At 40.1% G+C, this 21,968-nt stretch overlaps 1 protein-coding gene across 1 annotated transcript in view; it reads left to right on the top strand.

Annotated features, from left to right (window-relative positions):
* The first annotated feature begins 21,023 nt into the window (after positions 1-21,023).
* The window catches only part of LOC137906601 (alpha-1,6-mannosylglycoprotein 6-beta-N-acetylglucosaminyltransferase B-like), a 51,108-nt gene continuing 50,163 nt past the window's right edge, over positions 21,024-21,968 (top strand). The window contains exon 1 of the mRNA XM_068750890.1: positions 21,024-21,061. Within this exon, the coding sequence (XP_068606991.1) occupies positions 21,024-21,061 (38 nt within the window). The remainder of the gene's footprint in view (positions 21,062-21,968) is intronic.

Raw genomic sequence — 21,968 nt, 5'->3', positions numbered from 1 at the left:
GTGAGTGTGTCTGCTGGAAAGTCCTTTTCAAAAGCAGGTCTGTGTTATAGTGAGAGTTCCCCAGCCATGAATCACTGACCTCCATGCTCTAATTGCTGTGTGGGGTGAGACAACAAGGTGAGAGGTTTAATCACTAACTAGGTCCTCCGTGTATTGCTCTGACTGGCCACAATGTTCCGAAATATAGTCGCCCTTTCAAGAAGACCTGATTGCATGAATTGGATTTCCCGACATATGTGTGGGGAAAGTCCATTTTTATTGAATTAAAATGCCTCTGTTGTTTAGCAACGCTAATCACTGCATTGTGGATGGTAACTGTTCTTAAGAGCATGTTCGCCTGGATGTTGGGGGGACAAAGCTAAAAAAAATAAATCAAAAACAGATGTAAAAGAACAGCTCATGTAAAGTAGCGAGCAGCACAAACTGATTAGCGGAACACGCTGCTTTGGGTTTTTATTGGAATCTGATATCTTGTTTTTTATTATTTTATTTCAACCATACCTTGGTTTGAAACGCTTCGCTAGAGCCTGTCCAGCTGACAGAGGAGACAGAATTCAACCTGGACAGATCACTACTCCATCACAGGCACCAGCATCTATAAGGAAAAACACTATTCACATTCATCTATGGAGTCACCAGTCGACAGTGCATGTTGTTGTACTTTGGGAGGAAACCGGAGAGTCTGGAGGGAATCCCAGCAGACATAAGGAGAACGTTCAAAGTCCACATAAAAAAGTCCTCGGTTGGATTTGATCAAAGAACCATGTTGTTGTAAAGCAGCAGCTACAAACTTCTACCAAGGCTAATAAATGAGCCAAAGATCCATCCATGCCTTTGTTTCTGCCTTCTCAGAAAGCAGGCTGAGTGTGTTAGACAAGTACTGTATGTGCATTTGTATCTGGATTGTCTCAGACGTAATCTTTTTTTTATTTTATATTAGTCCCTTTACATGTTGTTAACAAGCGAGCTGTCATTGGCAGTAGAGGGAGACGGCCTCCTGGGCATACATGCGCAAAAGAGTCATCTAACTTGTGACTCATCATCTTCTCATTTGCTCTCACTGTAAACAGAAAACGGGCAGCATCTGATAATTTGTTTTTTTTCTGATTCCATACTACTGCACATAAATCACATCCATATCCATCAAACCAAAAACCACATTTAGCTGCTTTAACTATGCATTTTGGAATATGAAAACGATTCACCTCTCATCCAAGAGGTTTCTTCAGTTCTAAATGACTGGTAGAGAGTCCAGTTGTTGGAGCAGAATACGGGAGGCGGCGCCTATATGTTATGCATATCAATGTGTGGACTCATAATTTCATGATGTGAACTGGTACTCATAATGTCGGGACGTCATTACATTTTGGAGGGGAGAGTGTGAGGATTGTGATTTTTGTGAAGCAAGACACCCCCACACTCTTACATATTATTATTGTTACTGGTTTAGGATAAAATGTTGTACTTGAGATATCGACACGCTATATGTTTGCCACGTTTGGACCGAGAAGCACCGCTAACGGGTTTGGAGTCCCGGGTCACGTGTATACTAATTTGTAAAGGGTTTGGTAAAACCCTACAAGTGTTACCAAGGTAACAGAGTCATCAGCAGGAGCTGTGATAATAAAATACAGCAGAGTCACGTGCATCCACATCGTTTAAGGCTTTCTTTTTTAGCTTTGTGTCGGGCAGATGATAAACAGAAAGGGAATGGTTTAAATAAATAAAGTAAAAGGGCTTTTACTTTATTTATTGTATGTGTGTTTCACCATGCATGTGTGTGAGATCATGATGACTATACTTCTGAGCTCTTGATCCATCTGAAAAGCTCTGCAGGGATGCCTGCGAACAGAAGTGACCTGATTGATAATGTCACAGAAACGTCTCTTTGGAGATCCAAGCTTCTCAAACGTCGCCTCGTTTGCCCTGTTCTTTTCAACCAGGCATTTCTCCTGGGTTTGCTGTGCTTGTGCTATTCAGAAGGATTATACGGTCTTCAGAACTTTTTACTCTCAAGGCTTGTTTCTGTAGCAATGATTTTAACTGCAACTCCATCTGACTCCAGGAATTATTCAGCTTCCTTTACTATTTCATAACAATTCATACAAAGAAATCAACAGAATTCATAGAATACAAGGCTACAGACGAGGCAACTTAATTTTCAGTTACGCTATCACACCTACAGGCATTCCATAATATGATTCAAGTTACCATGACAACCTACCACTGGAACTGGCAATCTTCAACTCCCATCTTCAGGTCCACTGCTAATACTTCTAAGTGGCTTCCTCATTTTTAGTGCAGCATAACTGAGAGCACTTTGAAGCTAATGAAGCTTGAGGCTTTATTCAAATACGCAAATGAGAATGCTCAGAGAGCGCAAACCTCTGCCAAATAGAGAATATGTGGAATTATTTGGGGAGGAGGATAAGGTGAGAGCGGCGAGGCCAGCCATGATGGACGGCTTAGAGACAGCGGCTCTGAGGAAAAGACAGGAGGCAGAGCTAGAAGTGGCGGAGATGAAGATGCTCATGAACAATTAATTTTCTGTCCCCGACTCTTGAACATTTTATAAACGATAACTTGCACTGTTCTCTTTGCATTGCGTGATTACACTAGTTTTACTGCTGCTAATATACATCTGTGTATCCACTCCTGGTGCTGCTGTTTTGTGATGTGTCTGTACTTGTATGTTTTTTGTATTTTTTCATTACTGTTACATGTAGCACGACTTCACCGAGAAACATTCCTAGTCTGTGAACCCTCATTGACAATGGCAATAAACACCTTCTGATTCTGATTCTGATTCTGATGCTGAGTAGTAGTAGATTTGAGAGGAGGATCATTTAAAAAAAATGCCCGGATCCTTATCCTGATCCAGATCATCACCAAAATGTATTCAACTAAAATGTGCTGGGGTCCATCTTCGGTCCAAATTTCATGTAAATCCGTCCAATGTATTTTATTTAGCCCTTCAAAAAAACAGACGAACAAAACAAACCAATCACATTCCTCCATTGCAGAGATGATAAATAAATACAGATGTTGCAGCCACTCGAGGTCGTGGCTTTCCTAACACAGAGTTGCCAGTGAACGCTCATCCATTACCCTCTCAGACTGCCAGTGTGTATCTGTAATTAATAGTGGCCATAAATTGTGCACATTGTTTGTGAAAATATTTAATCGTTATGTTCATTTCATGGACTTTGGACACACGTTTTCATAGTATATACTGCAATGCTACAACACGTTGCCAAAACCGTACTAAGATGCAAATTCTGTTATGAATTCTGAGCTAAAAGCAGTTTGGCTGCCTTCGTCCTGTTGAGACTGTGACTCATGAAGTGTCACAGGACGTGTACGTGATCCAAAAGCATCACTCTGCTCCGTGACCTAATTTGTTCCATGTAGAGAATTATCTGTAAAAAACAACAACAACAACAACATAGAAAGGATATTGCGTTACTCTATGGATAAATAATTCTCTGGCCACGTCGATATCCAATCAAAGATATGGTATCAAAAATAACACCTGATTGTCACAAATGAATATAATTGTATGGATTTGTTTGTATATATGTGTAGCTACTTTCTCTTTGTGTGATAGCTTTTACAAAACAAGATAAATGTGAAGTCTATTATTTGTGTATTGCACTGTGTGAACACACTTTGTCTAAAAATAGGACACATGGATGAAATCAGTCAGTTTGCTGATAATGAAACGACTTCACATATACAAATTTCCCTCTGCTAACGCAATGTCAACAGAAACGCTAAGTCTAATGTCGGTGATAGATATGTGTGTGGCTGATTGTTCGCTTTAACGGGTGTCTGTCTTTCCCGCATGCTTTGCTTGTGCCGTGTGTGTTTGTGTTTGCACTGCTGTCTTTGCTGTTTTGCATCAAATGGTTTCTGTTGACTTTTCCAGGACACCAAATGTGTTTTTATATCCAAAGACGGCTTTTCTATGTATGTGGTGTGTGATTCAATAAGAACCCACAATATTAACTGTTGACCATCCAATAAACACATTAGTTGATGTTATTACAGATAAACTTTTGGAAACATTTGCATTTTAGAAGGGATTCAACAATTCAAAAGCAAACGTTTATAAAATGTTCTTGGTATCTTTATACACCAACCATGAAAATTAAAAGTGAATCGGAGTTGCTTTTAAGCTGATTTTTGAATCCATAAATGGGGTTTTCAATGTTAAAGTTTAATATTTTTTCCTGACCTCTTTCTTTGACTTGTATTGAATGCATATATTACGAGATATAATTTGTAAAAAATTAAGTCTCCATTATAAGTAAATGGGAAAATACAGATTGCGACAGTATTCACAGTCAGTATCCGATCTGGATGAAATTTAGAGGTAAGATAGAGGTCCCCACGCTCCCCACCCCAGAGCAGGGTTTGCATGCATGGAGGTAAGGTTAGCCAAATGTTACATAAATTGTGGCTTGCATAACTACCGAGTTCTTCACTGCATTATCCTCAACACAGCCATTGGCTATAATCTTACATATTTACGTGTAAACGTACATCAATATGTATTGTCCCTGTTTTAAATAAACTCAAACTCGATGGTGATGTAGCTCCTCTACATATGAGAACAAATAGAGCACAGATACTTCCATGCATTTTCCATGTCGGCACTGATCAATTCATATTATGGCAGTGAAGAATAAGACAATTAGACAGCAAACACGCTGATAGTACTGAACAAATACACAGTGGAAAAAGGGAAGGCAGTGATGTACTCAGCGACTGAGGACAAATTAATGACCTTTTCAGCCTTTGGCTTTTTTTTTTCTCATGTTCTTTCTTGTTCTTGAATTATTTCTCTACTGCCTCCAATTCTGATGTTACTGCTCCATTTAATCAATTTGGTTTGTATTTGTTTTAGAAAATATTCCTAAATGAACACAGAGTGCAGCCTGAGGGTTCCATTGCTATCTGTCTTTAACATGGAGCATAAGTCGCTGCTTCAGGCAGTCTTTACTGCCACATTAAACCTACTGATGGTTTGCAGGCTGTCAGGACTGATCTGTCTAATCTGACATGCATTTGCATGCGTGCAGATTGAACCTTTGTGTGTGAAAATATCTTGATATTGATGTGGATAACATCGGCTTCCTGGTACATAGCTGTGTTTTTCATTTTATTGTAGTCACACTACAACCTAATAATTATACTCCATTATCAAATCGGCTTCACTGCATCACTTGGATTTTGTAAGGATTATGTAAATTAAAGTTACATTCAACTCAATCTCAGTGACGCCTCTCTTGTGAGGCTTTCTGCAAGGCAGTGTTAAAAAAAAAGTATTTTGTTGCAGGTCTAAATGAAGAATTTATGAAGTTAAGGAATTTAAAAATAATCAAACCGGGGACACCAATGATAAGTAGCACAAAGGATGTGTGAGATTGTATTGCCCCCAATGGTGGGATATAAATGAAAGAATATTAGACAGAGTCAACAAGAATACAAGTAGAGGTAAATACAAATTGTGCCACAGCTGTTTCAAATAGCACTAATTGTTGTGTATGTCAGTCTTGGGGCAAATGTTGGTGTCATGTCAGGCATGAACTGCTTTGCATAATTCACCTCTTCGTTGATAGAATCTTTTCTTTCCATTACTCCATCTGCCTGTCTTTCCTCCTGTCAGTCCTATTTACCCATCCAGTCTTGTGGCTTGTCAGTCTGTTTCTAATCTTGTCTCTTTCAATTTGTCCTCACCCCCCCCCCCCCCCCCCCCCCCATCCCTTGGCTGTTGTGTGCGATATAACCCTGGGTGGCTACTCACCTGACCAGTGGCCACGAGACTGTCAAGGGAAACAATGTAAACCTCTCTTGGGTGAGATAATGCAGCTTCCAGGGATAATTGGCCAGATACACACACACAAAAACAAGGGCACACATTCAAATGAGTCCCAGTTACCATGGGAACTTAACCTGTCCTGAAGCCCCTGTAAACACTCATCTTAGAGAACACCCCCTACTATGTACTTTGGACAGATGAGGCGCTTGCAGGAGAAGCAAACTTCATGCATTTAGGTGATTTGACAAGACAGCATGTCTGTTTACAGGATCAAGGTCTTTATTATCCTTTAATAACAGAGAATAAATCATGTGAATCAGTGGCTACAACAAATATTGTGTCCTATGATTAAGTGAAAAGAACAACCAACTTTTGTGTATTATTTACCCTAGCTTTATTGCAACACATTGTACTGTGTTCACACAAACGTTCATTATCCAGCAAAATACTGGTTATGCAGTACACCTATGGCTACGCTGCATGTTTTTGGTGGTGGGAGGAAGCCGGAGAACCCGGAGAGAACCCACGCAGACACGGGGAGAACACGCAAGCTCCTCACAGAAAGGCCGCAAGTCGGATTTGGACCTGTGACCTTCTTGCAGCAGCGCCAACAACACACCACCATGCTGCCTGAGAAGATGAGTACATGATGATACTGTATTACATGTGTACCTTCTTACCCCTGGTGGTCAGAAGTACATACTGCAAGTACAGAGAGCGGCAATGATAAACAACACTATAGTATAGATGAACATATTATTCAGTTGGAATATTTTGACCATGAGGTGAAATAAAACTGACTGGACACTAATCTCAGGTATCAAGCAGTAGCAACTGTCTATCTTAAAATTAGATTTATTTTATTTTATTTCCCACAACATCATGGTTTTCATTTTCGTGTTGGCTCAGAGAAAAGCCAAAATTATTTTCACTAAACAATCTATAAGACCACAATGCCAACTGCCTTGAAACAGCATCCTGTTCAATAACAGCATCCCTGTGACTTTAAATGAAGAAAGGCTTCTTAAACTTCATCAATGGTGCAGTTATCAGGATTTTACTGTAATAAATGTTTTTTTTAACCTTTGAATTGTAAACGTCATCTAATGTCATGTATCCAACAAGAAAGCGACGTTAGTATTGACAAAATGAAACCATGCTTACAAGCAAACATTTTACTTTGTATTATATATAAAATCATCTAATGTCTAATGTTTGTGTTAGTGTGTGTGTTTTTGGAAATGGCTATTTCTGGATGCTTCCCTGTCTGCTAGACAAGGTGACCTTAGATCTGTTTACCAAGATGGCTCAGAGGCATCTTGCTGAAAGTTCTACCTGACCCAGCGGGGTACCAGTGTGGCAACAGCTTCATCAGAGCTGCTTGATGTCACATCTAAAGCGGTTTCACTGAAGCATTAAAAAGGTAGAGTTTTGGCGTCAGAGCTTGGTTTATTTTCCAGGTTCGAGATAAACCTGCAAAGACTTGCAGATAGTAAAGGTTATTAGGGTCAGTTTTTCATTTACATTTATCCTTAATCACACAAATCTCACTTGAGATGATTTCCAGAAATCAACTAAATTTTGAAAGCAATGTGCCACTGGTAATACATTTAAAATCGTGGCAGTCAGAACACAAATGAATATTTATATTTATTTGACAGGAAAATTTGTTTCCAAGAGACTGTCCCTTTACCGCAGGCAGTTTTCATTGAAACTGATTTCCTTTTAATTGTTTGTAGATCTCACAATGTTCTGGGTCTTACAAATAGTCTCAAACCTTTACAACCACATATACCATTATAGGAAAGTGAATTTTATTGTAAGGAAGCCAACCCCTTAAATTCACCCTTTTTCCTATCAGCTGTCACAACTAGTCCACCAGAGGGTAGCATCCACCTGCAGAATACAGACACAACACAACAAGTCCCTGAGGCCGGCCAGCTGGTGTTTAGTACCACAAAGGATTATTTTTGTTTGAGAGGGAATTCTCTCTTTTCTTGAAAACGTAACTGCACATCACTAAAATATAATCTCCACATATGAGGTTTTTAGTCCAAGGCTGAATCAAACAAGGAGCCAAAACATGATTCATTGCAATTATTTAATGAAACCAATATGACATACACTCACCAATGACTGTCTACCAAAGCGGTAACAAACCTCATATATAGAGCGCCGTGCACTGGCTGTCAGCTACTCGCCAGTAATGTTCAAATTCATTTCAGTTAGGAGTTAAAGGAAGTAATAATAAATGTCTGAAACAGGAAGCCTGTTTTATTCTGACCTGCCTATGCATGATGTTGATCTTTCTTAAGTGCCTGTACTGTTCAGTGCTAATGAATGATTCACACATGCCTTATCACACACCTTGGATTATATGTATTTTTTCCACATTCTTTTTAATATCTAAAATCTTATTTTAAAATGTTTGCTTTATTTACTCTTGTAGTTTGCACTGCCTGGGGGGCAGTGCAATAACAAAAAAAGACTAGTTCTATTCTATTCCTATTTTATTCCATTTACATTGGCAAAATAATTATCTTAATGTAACAACAAGCAAAAATTGAAAGCCAATAAAATGTCTTGACAAGTCCCTGTGAACCAACTCCATTTCTGGCCAGGTGTGTACCCCTGACCTGGAATTCATTTTTCCGAGTCAAAGCGCTCCCAACGTATTTACCGGATCTGGTGATGATCAAAGAGCAGTTGTAGGGTCCGTCTGAACCTTTCAGATTCAAGTAGCTACGGACAGTCAGCCATCCATGTCTGTCCACATGTTTAGTCGTGCTAATGTAGCGTTGAAACGTTGCTGTGAGATTGTGGGAGCCGTAAAACCAGTGGACGTCTCCATCTGGGTAGACTCGGTTGAAGGTGCACATGTGACCATCACTTGTCTGGAGCCCCTCAGCGAACCCACAACAATCTGAGGGGAAGACCATAAAAAGCCTTGAAAATAGTTTCAATGATTTGCCAGACATTTGCTGTTTTCTTTTACTATTTGAGCCCATAAAAATACCAAACTTCACTGTTTTCAATCATCAAATTTATAATATAATATAAGTCTACTATCATAATAAATGTTTACACAGCGTAAACACTTTATTCAGTAGCGTGTGAATATTAATTTTACCTGCATTTTGTATAGTGTGGGGTAGTTTGATCAAATTAAATCCATCATACTTACATACTGATGGAACATATATTTGAATGCGAAACAATGATAGTTAAAGTAACCCTAAATTAAAGTTTCAAAATAGGCCTGGATGTAATGGAGTGTGAACTATTAATTGGAGTATATGTATAAAGTTGACAAGCAGAGTAGAAATACTTGAGATTATACAGCTCTATGTGACTGTTTCTTCACCACATTGTCAAATACAGACACTCTGTTTGATGGCTCAGACCAAAATGATCAGTCTTTTAGTGCTTTTACATGTGTGTACATTTACAGGTGTTACTCATTACATATCTGAAGGAAATTATATGGATTCTGATCTTCTATATTCTATGAACACTGAAATTTTATACAACCAACTGTGATAAAATATACTTCTATTTGATTGCCCAACAAATAAACATAAAATAAATACATTTTGTTCAACAAGGTTCTTGGACCAACTTCTCACATTAGATATTAAAAGACAGGTCATAAAGTAAGTTATTGTGCTTCCTCCTCCTCGCTCACCGTCCTTCTGCAAAATATATGGAGATAGGGTTATTTTTCTCCTCCTCATGCACCGGTCAAGGCAGACGGTTGCCCTCCAGCCTCTTACTGCAGTGAGGTTACCGCCTGTGAAAGTGCAGCTTTTCCTCAGCATTTTCACCAAGCGCTTGGCCATGGGGAACGACGGCTCGTTTTGAATTCAGAAATATGCAAATTGAGTCGTAAAAAGTCGTGAGATAAGTTTTGCAGTGAAGTACTGCAAAACTGATTTAACAGGCTAAGCAAGGCATACTATTTAAAGTGTTTAAAGTTAAATTCAACTTGTTTGACGGAACATTTTTGTGAGTAGTAATGGGTGTAACCATACATACAACACATCTTTTAATGTATTGTACATTCTTGAAATATATTGTAAAGAGTTGGACTCTGACCTTGTAATTCCACTGCAGTATATTTATGACCAGCTCCTTGTTTGGATTGCAGTTTGCACAAGTAGTTTGCGATGTCCAGTGGCTGCACTTTACGAAAGATGAGAGACAACTGGCCATGTTCATACTCACAATGGAAATCACTGAGAACATGTTTGCCATATTTGATTTGGCCTTGGTCACTCTCCACAGAGCATAAACGTGTTTTATTTATGGACCACTCCATAAGTTTGACTGAAATCCCATTTTGAGATGACAACACCTCACAGTTTAGGGTAACACGTTTGCCGCACTCTGCTGCAATCCTGGGACTCGTGCTTATTCTGGCCAACTCTGTGAACAAACGTACAAAATGTTCAAAATTGAAAATCACACATCTTCCATATAAATAATTGTTTGGAAATAGCTTCACATACCTTGCGTTGTAAGAAGGAACGAAGTCAGAAGCCATATAAATACATGCAATTCTCTAAACACCATTGTCAAGTCTGCATTACACTGTAACATAGAGGAGAGTCAAATCAAAGCTATTATCAATACATACAGGCAGAAACCTTAATCTTGATATTGCATCTTATGTTATTTGAGTGGAACTGACCTCAGGAGGGTCGGAGATTCTCCTCAGCTCTTCCGGGTCTCTGATTCTGAAGACGCTTTTTATGTCAAGCTATTGCCAGTGAAGACGTTAATGATTGCATTCGAAAGTGGAACTCCCAGGGTGGCTGCAGGCTTATCATGATGGCGTGGGCGTGTGCTGGAAACTGAACAAGTGGACGGGAAAGTTTGTTTGTGTGAGTGAGTGAGAGAGAGAGAGAGAGAGAGAGAGAGAGTGTTGAGGGCCCATTCATAAAACACTGAAAGCATATTTAGAGATTTGTATCTGTCTTTGATGTGTTCGCTTCACAGCATTCTACATTGAAAAAGGCTTTTTTCTCATGTGTTCATTATGTATATTCAATGTTGTTTAATATAATATATAATAATTTATATTTCCGAGCAATAAGTAATGGAACTTGCAGCAGTTCCTAATATATTCTAACCTAGATTTTTATTGAATGGCTTAAATTCCTTGACGTTTGTCTGATGGCGCATCAACAAGGCTTTTTGGGAGGTTTTAACAGCTCAACTCTTCAAGTTTATTGGCCCCCCGTTCTCATTGTCGACGACTAACTGCACATATATTCACAACACTTTATGCGTATGGACACATACAGCTTCATGCTGTCAGTGATTCCATGTCAGATCTTTGCACATATGATACAGAAATATACGAATCTCTTACCATTTCTTACCCCCCCCCCCCCACCCACCCACTCTGTGTCCTCTATTTGTGCCCTTCACCTGACATCTCCACCACACACAGTCAGGAATCACATTCGTGAGCAGACGTGGAATCTTTGCTACCCACATAAACACACATCCTGACTAACCTGACAGTTCAAATGGGTTTAAAGGATGTGATTTTTCGGCTGAGCTGAAATTAGGATCCAGTAAAATTTTAAGTCTGGTTTAGATGATATTTTGAGAAATTAGTTTGTACTTAATTTTTATGAAATACCACCACCGGGTTTCACGCGTGGCAATTAAATTGGGGCAATGAAAAAAAATCTTTTGTCACTTTGGGCAGTCACAGCCCCCCCCTCCCTGGGTTTTCTTTATATTCTTTTCATTACATTTAGATTTAAAATGTAGTTTTCATGACAGTCATTTCAGTGCCATAGAAAGACATGATAGTATCATAAATAATTCATTATGCCCCAGAATTTATAAATAATCATTTCAATGAATAGGAACAAAAATAAAAGCAGACTACTGGAAGACCAGGGGGAGAATGTAGACAGGAGGGTTTAACGTGGCTAATTGTTGATCATCTTGAGAGCATTGAACTGTTTTTGACACATTTTAACAAGCAAATCAACATTATATTAGGTCTCAGTGGGAAGATGCAAAAAGTCAGGAGCTCAATTATATATATCCATCTTTAAAGCCTTAATGAAAGTTATTTAAATGAAAGGTGATCTCTCATTAGCATGTTTGAAGGGTATCGTCATTCGCATTAGAAATGGCCCGTCATGTTAATGATGAACACAAAGCTACACTATACTGGAGCAGAAATCACCCTGAGAAAAAGCTGCAGCTTCCATATGAAGATTGAGACATTAGGGGGCTTTGTGCTTTGCCATTTGTGGCCTCATGACACATCAGCTTCAGCTCAATCCACACGCTTTTACAGACTTCAAAGGGATCCAATTGAATAATCTTGATTGCGGCGCAGCTTCCTGCTGCAGCTGGCAGGAACAGGATTTGGAAGGATTTAAGGCTAAAGTGAAAACCGTCTTAAACAACCAGGACTGTATTCTGAATCTTTACTTAAGAATACAGCCTCATCTTCCTTCCTCAAAGTGAGACATGTTCCTTTCTCGCTGAAATGGAAGTGAGTGAAATCAGAAATTCTTCTTAAGCATTTCATGAAAGAAAAAAATGAATGCCACAAAATGTATAATGAGGCCACGACTCGAAACTGCATGGGAACTTGAAAGTGCAGAAAAGATGATTGGAAATCCCCCTCTGAGCCACACTCACTAGGCCCTTTGTCTCAGACATAGAATCCATTATTGAAACTTTATCAAAGTTTGTGGATTTTTTTTCCTGAAAGATCTGCTTATATAATAGCTTCTTTTATGAAAGGCATGACTATGCTCGTCGATCTTGATAACTGCTTTAGACGCCTCGAATCAGGGGCCCCCAAACCTTTTACATTTGCAAGCTACTTTTAAAACGACCCAGCCAAGACAATCCACCTGCTTTCTTTTTTTTATATTCTTTTGTTATAGTGTCCTGTCGTCACTGTATGCCTGAGATTTAATGGGCTTCTGTCAACAATATTGTACCACAGTTTGTCTTACTGTGTGTTTATGAGGAGAGTTATACTAATGCAGCTTCGTTTACTTGCAGCAGCAATTGTAAGGAGCTGCTGATGCAGCCTTTTGCTGGTGTGTCTTCTATTTATTATGATGGAGGCAAAATAAACATGACCAAAAGTAGGTTATGGTGCAGCACTTTTATTTTGTTGTCAGCTTTGCCTGATTTTTTTTTTTTTTGCAGTTCTGATTTAGACTGCTTGCAATTTTTTTTTTTATAGGTGCATTCTCATTAGTTTATGATTGACAGCTCAGTGCTCCCCATGTTATTTAGTGTCATATACCCTAAGCCTTTAAATTTGTGTCGGGCAGGACGATACAAATTATCTTTCTAAATTATAGAGGTGAGAATACAAATTAAATGAGTACAATAATAATCAAAACATTAATTGAATAAATAGCAAATAAACATTTGGACATTTAGAAACACTAAAATTGGATCCACAGTATTAAGCCAGTCGAAAAGGGTGGCATTTGGGTGGGTGGAGCCTAAACGGAGAGCTGGTATGTTAGACCTGAAAACAATATGATTTAAAGTGACTTCCCTTCATTTCTTCTTTTTTACTTACACATTTTGTTTGATGATCTCAGCAGAAGTCAGATTCTATACTGTATACTGGCATTTTCTGTAGTTTATGTACAGACTGGAAATCATGGGAGGCTCTTTTCTGCAGGTCATCTACCATTCTTTGTTATGTATTATCCAGTTACCTTCTGGCTAAAGGCTCCCAGAGGCTTCCTGGCAATAATGAATGGATTTCACTGCTAGTGCGGGTTTCTGCCATCAATCCGTTCTGCAATACCGCAATATACTGCAATATACTCTCTCTCTCTCTTTCACTTAAGATAATGTGTACACCTAGTATTTCTAGGGATTTCAGCAACCATAATTATAGTTACTATTATAAAATATGTGCATTAGTGCTGCCCTGCCAAAAGATTCCAGAATTTTCCATTTGCCACCCACAATAATTTGCCTGTAGAGAGATTTTTCAGAACTGTAGTTAATAAAGCAACATTTAACCAGGCGAAGTTGCAATTGTTGGCTGCTCAGGGGAGCTTTTTCACATAACTTCATGTATTTCTCGTTGTAAGACGTCACTCAGCTTGTTCGAGTTTGCATTCATGTGCACACCGATCGCTTCATACGCCATCCATGACTGGAAGCCAGAAAATCAAGTTGTTTATTTGAGCAGTTTTACTGTGATGTGTCATGCTCATGCATCTGGTTGATCAATAATGCAATTCGTAACCAGTGGCTACAGCAAGCTTGAGTCATTAAATTCTCTATTATCTGACCGCACGTCTCATTATACTGTAATCTGCCTTCATTATGGCCTCAGGCTGAAAGGCATAGAGGGGACACAGATAATACACACACACAAACATAAACTAAAGTCTGATAAGTATGCATAAACATGCTCGTCATTGCATTATACTCAGGTGAGGACACAAACAGGTACCTTCCTGCGGTGACCATCTTCACTCTCTTTGCCCAGTCAATCAGAAAACCATTAGTGGATATTAGTCCCAAGGGCAAGTCGCTCACATTCTGGACATCTATGGGAGCATTTTCTAGCGAGGTGGATCTCCTTCTTTCTCCACTGTGATCGCCGTGCAGCCCAAGGGAAATAAAGACAGCCACAGCCAAATCAAATCCGCAGCACGGTGGAGGAGATGATGGTATAGGTCAGCATGTTAGTGGCCTTTTTACACTCCTTCTGTGGTGCTTCTTGAACCAGTCTGGGGGTACTTTGGTGGTTTAATATTGCCAAGGTGACAGACCTGATTTCCACTGTGTCTAACTAGCAGATATTGCCCTCAACGATTCTCAACGAAATAAAATGTATATTTACAATCTGACTATATTTAGAGTACACTTTTATCAAACTACTAGACTAAATAACACCAAAAAAATACTATTTCACATCCATTGCTTTGAAACTCGGTTCTTCTTCCTCCTCCTCCTCCTCTTTTGGCTTGTCCCATCTGGAATTGCCACAGAAAGTCAACTTTGTAGTCGATTGCATGCTTAATTCTGGTGAAGTTTTACACCGGAGGCCATTCCTGCTGCAACCCAACTCTGTTACGTTACACAATTTCATTATGATATACCGGTAATACTTTGATCTTCACTCGTTCAGGTAATTAAGGGAAATCTGACCTGACCTGTGAGAAATAAATCAGGGTTGTGTTGTTCATTATGGTTGTTGCTCTGTCTTATTATATGACAGCTATTAGGCTGGTGGCATTTGCTAATGGTGTCAGCGGACTTCACTCAGCTTTCCAGCGTGCGTCGATCGATGAGCTGTCCTTTCTGCGGAGAGGAGCCTTAAATTGTTTGGAACAACAGAGCCATTAAATACGAGCAGTTAATGGGTGTTTAAGTAGCACACGGTCACAGCAGCATCACAGAAGTGTGCAGTTTGTATTTTTTTGTTTACTCTTCCCCTCTCATAAGTGGAAGAAGGTGATAAAATATAATGAGTATAGTGGTGGTGGGGGGGTTAGGACTTAGGACACCGCCCATGTAGAGGAGGTCTAGACTGAACTCTTATATTGTTAACAGAGACCCAACAATTTTGCTCAATATTTTTTTTCATATTTTCAGTTCAGGAAAATAATATAACTTTCCTGTTGACTCACACTAAACTCGCTCTGTTTTCCAGCCTGCACGGCAACCTCTCCATCACAAATTGAGTGTGGCCTTTTGTGCACAGCCACTATCTGGGTTTATGAATATGAATTTACCTGCCAAATATGAGAATAAAACTGGACAATGTTGTTTAAACTATTGAGCGAAACAAACAAACAAACAAACAAACACACACAGACTTTGTTCTTTTTTAGTGGATTGCTCCGATGCCAGCAGCTGCGACCTCCCCACTCATGATTCATCATTTTAATCACTCTGGCTCTCCATCCTCTCACCGACCATGGCAGGGTTGGACACATCACTGCCTTCTCGAAACACTCGCGCCATTTGTCCTATTTAAGACCGTCTCTACCCTTGTTGACAATTAGATATTGGAGGTCCAGTTGTGTTAATGGGCCTGTGTCAGGGGCCAATGAAGGTGAGAACCCAAATGCACTACAGGAAAAGGGAAATCCAGAAACGGAGCTTTAATGTTTAATATCAGGCAGTCAGGCCAAATCAGCAGACAAATTAGAATCGGAGCAGGAAACAGGACATTTCCAATGCATCAGGCTGAGATCACAAAATGAGTAGTCAGAATAATCAGGCAGACAAATCCGAAGAGGCAGGCAAAATCCAAAAGCGAGCAGGGCAGGTAGGCATGAATCAATAACAAGAATGGAGCGCTGGAAAGAATGAACAAGTCACAAACAATCTGGCAGGAAGGTGTAGCAGCAGCAGAGAATATGGAGAGTGGGAGCGGATGAGGGACGAGTTGCAGGTGAGCCTAGGAGCAAAGGTGATGGGAATGAACTGATTGCAGGAGGAGGATCTGAGAAGACAGGGGAGGTTAATGCATGGAGAAATGCAGGTCCTCCTCAAGCTGTGACAGCCTGAGGGAATGTGGTTATCTCCAGTTCGCCTGTGATGGTGGTTTCCATGCAATCCTTTCACCCCATAGATCCTAGTTGATCTGCGAGGAAAATGTTGCAAGTACTAGTGTAATATTTATCTCTTTCAATTATTTGTATTTATCTGAAAACAAGCCAGTTTTTTTTGTTATGTCTTTTAATCAACTGCCTTTTTATCCACCTCTGTGGAATTATGTGGAAATACGAACATGATATCTTTAGTTCAACAGCAACTTTTATGAAGCTCCATCAATTTTGCAAATTGCAATTCATAGATGAAAGCCACTGCAATTAATCAGCCGTATTTCCAAGCACATCAGTGGAAAGAGAAATGCAGTTACATGGCAAAGTGCTTTTGGGAACTGGAGTGAATTTGTTCTCATTTCTTTGAGAATCGGAAATGGTTGTCAAAACCTAGGATCTAGGATAGTGTCTGACAGTACAGTAGCTGTGGTGCTACTATTTATTGAACGCTGTTAGATACTTGAGGGAAAGAGATTGCACAGATGGCTATGACTCACTTTCAGTGTGCATAAGACCACCAACATGCACTGTGTCTGGTAGGCAGGATGATTGGCTGGTTAACAAAGCCATCCTGGGACTCAGCTCTCACACAGAGATAAGAGGTTCATCTGAAGTCAGTCCCTAAAGGATGTGACTTTCTATTCACTCCCACTCCTGACGTTTCAAGTTTACTTTCCTCACTTCATGTGTTGCCTCAATGAATTTTACAATACTCTAGATGTCTCCTGTCTTTCCCATCAAAAGATGGGCAGCACATTAAACGCAGACATGATGGTGGTCTTTACATGCCGCAGGATGTTGTGTGTGAGAAGAAAAAAAGCAAAAGCTAATAGAATTCAGCTGCCAAAATGAGAAAGCCAAGTAATCACTGTGTTTAGCTACAACTAATGCAAAATATCACATATCAAACATATTTGCTGTTGTAATTAGTTGTGTATAAACATAATTTATAGGGAAGCCAGGCGATTCAGCCACATCGGCTGAAACAGGAAGGATATTTCCATCATGAGACTCAAGTTCACGCTCACACAGTTTTGCTCCATCCCACCCAAAAGGTGATTTTATATTTGGTAATAACAAGCAATCCAACAAGCTTTGATGCAGCAGCTGTTCACACACACAAACTGTACAAGCTTCCACAACGGCAGTTCCTTTTCGTCTCCAGACTCCGCTGTCGAGCTCCAGTAGGAGGCATAATGAGGTGAAGAGAGCAACCAATTCAACACAAAACACCTGAAATAATCATTTCTCTCTCCTCAGCCCCATTTCTACACACCGAATCTCTCTCTTTCTTGTTGAAGTACCCAAACCCTGCTGCTCCAATTACATACCTCAGGATCTCCCCAAGAGGAGCTGGGATACATTGTTGGAGAGAGGGACACCCGGAATACCCAACATAGCCTGTTGCCATCATTACCCTGCCAAAGATATGTGAAATAGAATGGAAGGATGGACAGATGGTTGATTATTTTGTGTGGGACCTTTCTTTTATGTGTTTAATATAGTTGTTATTTTTATTTTCATTTCACTTATTTATTTTTAAGCCAGACCCAAAAACATTCCATTGCATTGGTGTTCTAAATGTGGTTTGGGATCCAATATTATCCAAATAGTTTCTTACTGATTTTTTTGGTGCCATTAGTATTGGTATCTTTTCATCCCTCTGTCTGGGTTAAGAAATAATATTGTTTCCCTCTATGGCAGTTTCACCTCACTGCCAGAGGAAATTAAATTAGACCAACTGCATAGCATTTATATGCAATTTGTCAGTGTGATCAGAGTTGGGAGTTTGCTCATAGCCTGTTGCATTTATGTTAGCTCCTGTAGTGACACCTTACATTCATAATGACCACATAATGACTCACTTTTTTGTTTTAGCTGACTCTTCATACACTTAGCTTAGAAAAGAGTAAGTGGTTTTCACTTTTGCCGGCCCCAGAAAAATCAATTGAAGCTTCTGTTCTGGTAAATATCCAGCTGCTAAAGAAAATCATAAACCTTATTGAGGCATTGTTTATTACATTAAAATATAATTTTTCAGATAAATAGTTATTAAGCAGAATCATTTTCTATCTTACAATTTACTGGTAATGAAAACATCTCTCAGTGTAATTTATCATCATGCAATATGATGAAGGCGTTACTATTTTTCTGCAAGAAGCATTTAAGATAGTTTTTTTTTCTTTAAATAATGTGGTAATTAGGAAATGGACTAATTTAGATGAATGGAGGACGCATTTATTCCATTTATAAGATTGTTGAGTGATGATGAATTCCATTTTCACCCTTCCGATTGTTAAGATCTTTTCCTTTCTAAAATACAATCTTTATTTTATTATCCATTCATCCATCCATCCAGAATTGCTAACATAATTTAAGATATGAAATCAAACATGCTTGAAACCATCCTACATGTTTGTGCACTGACATTTACAGGCAAAATATATTCCTTAACCCTCAGTCACCACAGGATTATCAGTGCCAATCATGTCAGTTCATGTTTTCTCCGGCTGTGTTTGGTCTGCAAAGCAGTCTTGAAAATCAGCTGTCGGCTATGTAGCCAGCCTGCAGCAATAAATCCCTCTGATTTTACATGTATATGCATGTATCCAACCAAAATGCAATTAAATAGAAATGAATAGAAACAGAACTGTTTTCATGCAACAATGAATTAATACTACACAAGTATAATATTGCCACAGTTAAATTAGTTCACATCTATCTTCAGGTATTACTTTTCCATGTCTGAATCAGTTTTAGTTTGCGTACACCCATGGCCAGCTAACTACTCACATGTCATGTCAGTTATTGGGGGTCGCTGTCATTATTCCTCCTTGCTAAGAAACCTTGTTGGAGCAGACATCTGATAACAACTTAGTGTGGAGATAAAAGAGGTTCTTGTGAAACAGTAAAACAAATGTCCCTGTCTGGACCACTTTGTCCCTGAGGTCTGACACTTCAGGCATTAACTATAAAAAAAATGTACATTGTGAAAAGCAAATCGCATTCAATAAAAGCTGTCCATGTCTCGGTGTCTTGTTGTGGGTCTCTTTCCGACTGTTTGCCTTCATGGTTTCAGACCTTATGGTTCCTTTTGTCTTCACTAGTGCTGTTGCATTTGTTCCCTGCTCATTGCATGCATGGAGTCATCTTCAGGTGTCTGATAGATATCCCCCCTCCTGCATTCATTTTCTGCTCAAACACTCCACTGATCGCACGGACTTCATCACACTGAACCCTCACAATTTATTAAATAATGGCTCCAGGCTGATTGGCACAAGAAACAAATAAGCAAAACAAATAAAAACAAACAAAAACAAATGATAGAAAGACAGACATACATTTCTCCTGCAGCAGTGTAACGAAGCTTGCCGCTAGGTGCCGCTGTTCCGCCCTGATAACATTCGCTGTCCGTGGTGCTGAAATCTTTAACCGCACCAAGCAACGCTCCATGCATTTGCCCTTGTAGTTTTTTCTTTTCAATAAGTCATTCACATTTGTTTGCACATTTTAATGTGCCAAAGCAAAAAGGAAAAACAAAACTACTTAGACAGGAAGTCTGAATGAGCCAAGAATCAGCTCCTTAAGAAAAGATATCTAGATTTAAAAGCAGGCTGAAGCCCGGTAAGATAGATTCTTGAGTGCTGTTGCAAAGTGTGTCTTTTCACTGCTTAATAATCGTGCATGATGACATACACGGGGAATGTGGTTCAGAGGATCATCCCAGTCAGCTGCAAATGGATCAGCGTCAAGTCAACCTGAAGAAGCTACCTCAAAGGAAATGATGACGGTAGCATTCCAAAATAAAAGCACGCGTTTGTTTAAGGCAAGTGGGTAATTATCACACTGACACGGAGGGTTTCTTGAATATTTTCATGACAATCAGTAATTAATGCATCACCCACCAGCATTGATTGCAGCAGTAATCCCCATGGACGGCTGCGACCTCCAGTCAAACCTCCCCTGAGTTGCTTCTGAGTCTATGGAGGACGTCCACGGTGCCGCGCTCTCTCGCTCAACCAACCCAAAAGGATTTCACTGGGGTTTAGGTCCATGGGTTCATCGCTGATCTGCCTCGAGCAGCTGAGATCCCAAATGACACCTCATTATCGCAGATGTAATGGTGGATTGGTTCTGAAAAAAAAATAAAAAAGGACGTTATACCCTGGATTACACAAACATATGGCTGAAAGAACACCGGATATGGAAGACGTCACTGAAACGAACTTGCCTCCTGAGACGCGAACGAGGACGAGGCTGAACGGAGGACTTGTCGCAGTCGTCCCCAAAGCCAGCCCCGTCGTTTCCTTTACGCACCGCAGGTTCCACGGGACACACTCCCGCGCGTATTCCCGGTAAAGACCTCGGATCGCACTGAACCTCGCCTCGCCTCCGTTGCCCACTTGAAGACGGAATGAGACTCTGGATGTTATTTTCCGACGCGGACATCGAAAGTTGCTGAATGAAACTTTGTGCGTTTTCTCCCACGGAGCGCCCGCGGGCGCCGCGTTCTCTCCGACCACACAGCCGGACCGCCGCTGTGGACGCGACCCAGATAATGTTCCAGGTCGAGGGGTTAGGAAAATGATCCCTGCGGCAGCACCGACGGTAGAACAATGATCAGAAGATGCCTTGTGACGTTCAAGCCGTTCCGGTGAGAGAGAGGAGCCGGCTCTGGTTGTTTGTTTGTTTGTGTTTGTTCTTTTGTTTGCGGTGCTTGTTCGTTCTGTGCGCGCTCAGGGATGGGCTTTGTGTTCGCATCACCAAGGGCGCGTCGCTGAACTCACCTGAACACACCGGGTTGTGTCTCTCCAGGCTGTTTTAAAAGCTATTCCATCCAGCTGAGCGCTCTCCTCTTCACGCACGGATTGCGCAGTGGCGCTGGGAATATCGAGTCATTAAAGTTGAGGCATGCTGTACTATTCTATTATTTAATCTGTCCTGATGTGACTTTAATTCCCATCTCTCTTAACTCTTAGACTTCATTGGTCAACAATTTGCCCCCCTCCATCTCCCCACTCCCCAGTACACCCTAACAGTCCAAGTGGAATTTCGCACTGGTGCAGCAAACAGCAATCGGAGTGGGTCCCTCTGATTCACAAGCCATCTAGTGCAGTATAGCAAGCATCGCGTTCCCATGCCGTGACGCAGAATTGGATTTGGATGCCCCCACCATCATTACTATTCCCTATTGTCAATGTGTGGCCATTTGTTCTTTCTCACAAGCTACCTCAGTATTCCATGTTCTTTCTGCAATTTGTGTTTCTCAGCATTTTTTTTGGAATTATTAAAATTATTCTAATGATTATTTCAAAAACCTAAGAGGCCAACGGAGAGCGATAAGATGCTTTCAAGTTCACCTCTGTGTCTGGAAACGCCTTTTGATGATGAGCATCTTTTCACATGTGATTTATATTTGACATGAAAATAGCCAGGGCCTTGGATGTTCGTATGAAAATTGGATTATTTTAATTTATTTGTCTCTGCTGTTATCCGTCTTTGACAGTCCCAGTAGACAGATTATCAGGTAATAAAGATTAATAATTACCTTGTCATTGTTT

Source organism: Brachionichthys hirsutus, chromosome 17, assembly GCF_040956055.1.
Source record: "Brachionichthys hirsutus isolate HB-005 chromosome 17, CSIRO-AGI_Bhir_v1, whole genome shotgun sequence".
Taxonomy (NCBI): domain Eukaryota; kingdom Metazoa; phylum Chordata; class Actinopteri; order Lophiiformes; family Brachionichthyidae; genus Brachionichthys; species Brachionichthys hirsutus.
Note: the sequence above shows the minus strand (reverse complement) of the source record. Positions and strands in the feature narration are given on the sequence as shown.